This window comes from Bombus bifarius, unplaced genomic scaffold (genome assembly GCF_011952205.1).
Source record: "Bombus bifarius isolate JDL3187 unplaced genomic scaffold, Bbif_JDL3187 scf7180000009211_frag, whole genome shotgun sequence".
Lineage (NCBI taxonomy): Eukaryota > Metazoa > Arthropoda > Insecta > Hymenoptera > Apidae > Bombus > Bombus bifarius.
Genome location: NW_022884971.1, coordinates 17736 through 22083, shown reverse-complemented (window position 1 = coordinate 22083; position 4348 = coordinate 17736). Strand labels below are relative to the sequence as shown.

Sequence of the window (4348 nt, the reverse complement as noted above, 5' to 3'; positions counted from 1 at the left end):
AACGAGACACAAGAATTAATCGTGCATTTTATTAAAAAGTTAAGTACGAATAAAAGAAAGAAAATTTTCAAACTTTTTTCGAAAGAACATACATTTATTATACAACATACATACATTTATTATATATTGTGTTCTTTCAAACACAATAATACCTTCCATAAAGGAGCACAGCTCAGATGAGACTTTTTATAGTTAAACTTTTAACGTACTCATAGAAACGAAATTTTTTTTTTTAAATAGAACTGTTACATTTTACGACACGTATAACATCGAACATTTACCAACATAGCGATGCCAGCGTACATATATATATATACTGGTGTACTGGTCATCTTTTTTCCACACATTTTTAGCTTTTTAACTGTTGGTGAATGGGCGCCTAATCAGCCAATCAGAAATGGCCGGTATACTATGAATCCTTCTCTTCAATGCTCGAAGAGCTGGATATTTATCTAAAGCTGTTGCCCCAAACATATACTCGTAATTTTCAAGGGCCGCTGTAAATACGAAGTCCGCCCATGTCGTCTGAAAAAAGGTTTGTATACATTTATTTTGTACCTCCTCTATTAAACAATTTTTTTAATTTACCTTGAAAAATGTGAAAAATCGAACTCTTAACTAAAGATCACTAGCTTTTTAGGAAGAATTTGGATTTTTATTTTATTGTCAGAATTTAATGGATAATTTTAGAAACTTCAACCTTTGGAGGTATTTGTTAATTAAAAATGACAAAACTGGTATTATGTAAAAAAGAGTAATGTGTATCCTGAATCAATGTCGAATGGAAATTAGACAGTTCTATAAAAATAATCCTTCTCACGATTCCACAACTTCATAGCTTAATTAAATACAATTCTTCGGCGATATAATTACAAATACATTTACAGGAATTGTGTAATATGATAAATATCTCGTTAAAGAAATTGAAATCGTAAACTGTAGATTCTAGTATTCTTTCACTTTCATGTTTCCTATGAGCCCTTCAATCGCTAAATATTTTGCAATGAAACACGTATTATTAAACAACATAATCATACTAAATTAATTTAATGTGACTATTTATTATTATTATATAATAACACAGTGATGAAAGAAATAAACTGGTCAAGTAATCTAAGGAACGATAATACGTATCTATGTCAGTGACAGTGAGAAAAATTCAGATATCTGTACTTAAGTGATTACACTTGTAAGTATCATTATATATTATATAAATATGATATTTCGAATGGTATCATTTATCACTCATTAAACAAGAGTGTCATATCCAGAGAAATGATTTTACATATCTTAATCTTTGCTTTGATTACGATAGTAATAATTTCTATCAAACTTGATGAGGAAGATACATGAATAATTATCTAAAAGCTGAAAATCTTGGCAAATTCATTTGTACATAAACTAACAGGAGTGAATTTTAAAGATACACTCTGCTCTCAACAATTAAAGCTGTCTTGTCGCAACAAAGTTTCAATAATTTTTTATGGACAACATGGCCCAGTTTGCACAAAGACTAAAAATTTTAACATTAAATTTGGATAAAAAATCTTACGGTAGAAGGAATGATATATCCTTTATTTTTGCCAATAATCTGGTCGAATTTAGTCAAGTAAAATGGTATTGTTTCGTTCAAAAGTTGATTCTTCCTCGCTTCCTTCTTTTCAGGATTCTCCACCATGCGATAGTAGCAGATTTCTGAAACGTATATGAAACCAACCGTTACGTTCATTTGTGTTTTTCCCCCCAAACGAAGAGAAAATAAGTTGTGAAAGAAGGAGTAGCCTCTCATAGTACCTACAATTTCTTCATTCTCTTTGCTTTCTTCAATATTGCCTCAACAAGTTCCTGTGGTTCACGATACTTGAAATATATACAATGTTACCAGCGTGGAAATTGTCTTGGAAACTTGGAGAATCTTTCAAGAGGAACAACATTGCTAACTGAGATTCGAGAAAGGAAAGGTAAGTAAATCCTTGCTTCTACTTAGAGCTTTTTTATTTACTTCTGACGAGTAAAGTACTGTTATTAAAATTTGATTAAAAGTACCAAGAATGTCGAGATATAAACAACCATTTGTGGAAAGGTCAGGAGAAGCAGAATTATCGAATAAACGTTGTATAACTCTTAGTGATTAAGTAAGAGAAGAGAAACGAGAAAAAAGTCTTTTATCTAGGTCTTAATAAAGTATACTATATTTATCTCCATATCAAGAATAACAACAAGATATAAACAGTCTTCTAGAAATTGAGTAAATATTACATAATTACATCTTGAGCAATATTTTGCGTCTTAGCTTTTGCTTAATCATTATGATAATCTTAAATATCTGTAAATTCTTCACAGACTCTTTGCATCTTCTATACAGGTATCTCGTGATCATGTGATAACACACAGGAAGAAAAAATGGAGGAAAAAACAGCGTAAAAAAAAGTTGCGTAGGAGTATCGTCGCACTACATCATTCGACAATTGATGCACGTCATGGCGATCGTCACGGTTTAAAGCAGGCCATCAAAAACGCGTTTGTTATCGTACGGAAAAATCTGCGACGTTCCAGCTGTTCAGGTGCATCGAATTGTGAATCATCGGCGGTACGAAGCAAGGCGAGGGGCGTAAATAGAGAAAGAAGAGAAGAGAAGGATTCGCATAAATGATAAAATATAATCGTTCGTTCCTCGTCGATGGCGGATGGATGGCTTTAATCGTGGACGATATCGATACGATTATATTTTATACATTTGAAACAAATATAAAAGACGAGCAAAAACCAGAGATACGATCGTTATGATATTATTCAATCGGTAGCCTATTTACCTCGTTTTTTGTTCACCTTCTCTGTCTAGTAATAATTTTTCGATTCGACTGGCGTGACGTTACGTTGGCGGTGTAAAAACACGATTTTAAACACCTGCGGATAGTTGCATGAGTTTCGAGCGATTCCATTCCCTTCGATTTATATTTATGCGATCAACGCGCGGATCGTTAACGCATTATGCAGACAGCAGATGTTACGTAATCACACATATCGTAATTGGAAATTAGTAACGTTATCGCGTACCAGGATCTTCCTGTCTTTGATCATTGAGTAACACTTTGTTGTCCTCGCTCCTTCCGCGGATAACCAGCGTTTATCATATAGAGACAGGGATTTGCAAAGAATAAAAGTTGTAGAACGTTGAAAGGCGTTGAGAGAAACGTGATGTTATCCCGTTATTCGTTAACGCAACGCAGTTAAAAAAAATCCCGTAGGAAGATTACGATAATAGATAACCTGAGTCGAGTGTTTGTCGGGGGATCTAAAAGATTCTTTCGAGTTGAGCGTCTGAGATTGCAGAGAAGAAAATTTGGAAGCCATCGAATTCGTGATGTCGATAGAAATCTTCAGTTGGAATCGTTGTATCATAACGTAGTCTGCTTATTGTCGATAAGACTTTACTAAACTAAAAGTGACTACTAAAAGTTTCTATCCTCTAAATTCTATCTACGATTCTATAATCTAAAAACTGACTTTTGCAAACAAACTGTAACATTCGCTTAACGGAAAGACATACGTATCTTGTTTGTACTCGTCTTTTCACAATGAATTCTTGAACGTCTGTCTCTGTGGTGAGACAAATGCAAAGTCATCTCATCAGTTACTCACCTTGCTTCAAATCTCCAAGAGTATCGACGAGCTCGTCGCATATCATCGCATCCCATTCGTCCTTTCCCATTAGATCGTACTTCCTCGCCAAGTATCGCGCCACAGCGTTACTCTGCGCTACCGGTGTCCCGTCTATCTCCAGCACAGGCAGCTTTTTATAAGGCATTGCTAAGAACAAACATGGCTCATATGAACACTGTGTAGAGGGAAACGATCGATAGGAAATCACAACACAGCTTCCGAGGCCGTTGCGTTCTTGTGAATAGATGAATCGAAATCATTTCGGTTTTAATCAACATGGCCTAGTAAAGAAATACAGAAATGTCTTCTTTCTCCTTTTTTTCTTTTCTTACGATTACTATGGACAGGGTATCGCGTGTTTTTGACTGTTGGGAAGAACCTAAAATTTTTAAAATCAAGGATAAAAGATAATACCAGACACGGAAAAAATATTAGAAAATGTACACGGTTCTTGTAATGAAAATTGAAATGCAAGGAATATAAATCGAATGTCTCTTGCGAACGTAATTTTGTGTTTTACACCGACAGGATTGATTTACAGATTTACGTTGATTTTTGGTTTCTCTATCTGCAAGCGACATATAAGATTATATCGAAGACTATGCTGCGTAAAACTTTTATTATACTATTTACGATAGAAATGTCGCAACGGAAGATCGAATTTTATGTCTGCTTTGTTCTTTCG

The 4348-nt window shown here is 34.2% G+C and overlaps 2 protein-coding genes across 2 annotated transcripts; both read right to left on the bottom strand.

The window, feature by feature from the left end:
• Window positions 1-237: 237 nt before the first annotated feature.
• LOC117214598 (glutathione S-transferase-like) lies at window positions 238-1803 on the bottom strand. The gene is made up of 2 exons (XM_033460804.1): window positions 1553-1803; window positions 238-525 (listed from the first exon to the last, which is right to left on the bottom strand). The coding sequence occupies exons 1-2, from the start codon at window positions 1787-1789 to the stop codon at window positions 358-360; spliced, it is 405 nt and encodes a 134-aa protein (XP_033316695.1). The 5' UTR covers window positions 1790-1803; the 3' UTR covers window positions 238-357.
• Window positions 1804-3587: 1784 nt separating this feature from the next.
• On the bottom strand, window positions 3588-3883 carry LOC117214599 (glutathione S-transferase-like). The gene has a single exon (XM_033460805.1). It carries the CDS (start codon window positions 3806-3808, stop codon window positions 3635-3637), a length of 174 nt encoding a protein of 57 aa, XP_033316696.1. The 5' UTR covers window positions 3809-3883; the 3' UTR covers window positions 3588-3634.
• Between the last annotated feature and the right edge of the window lie 465 nt (window positions 3884-4348).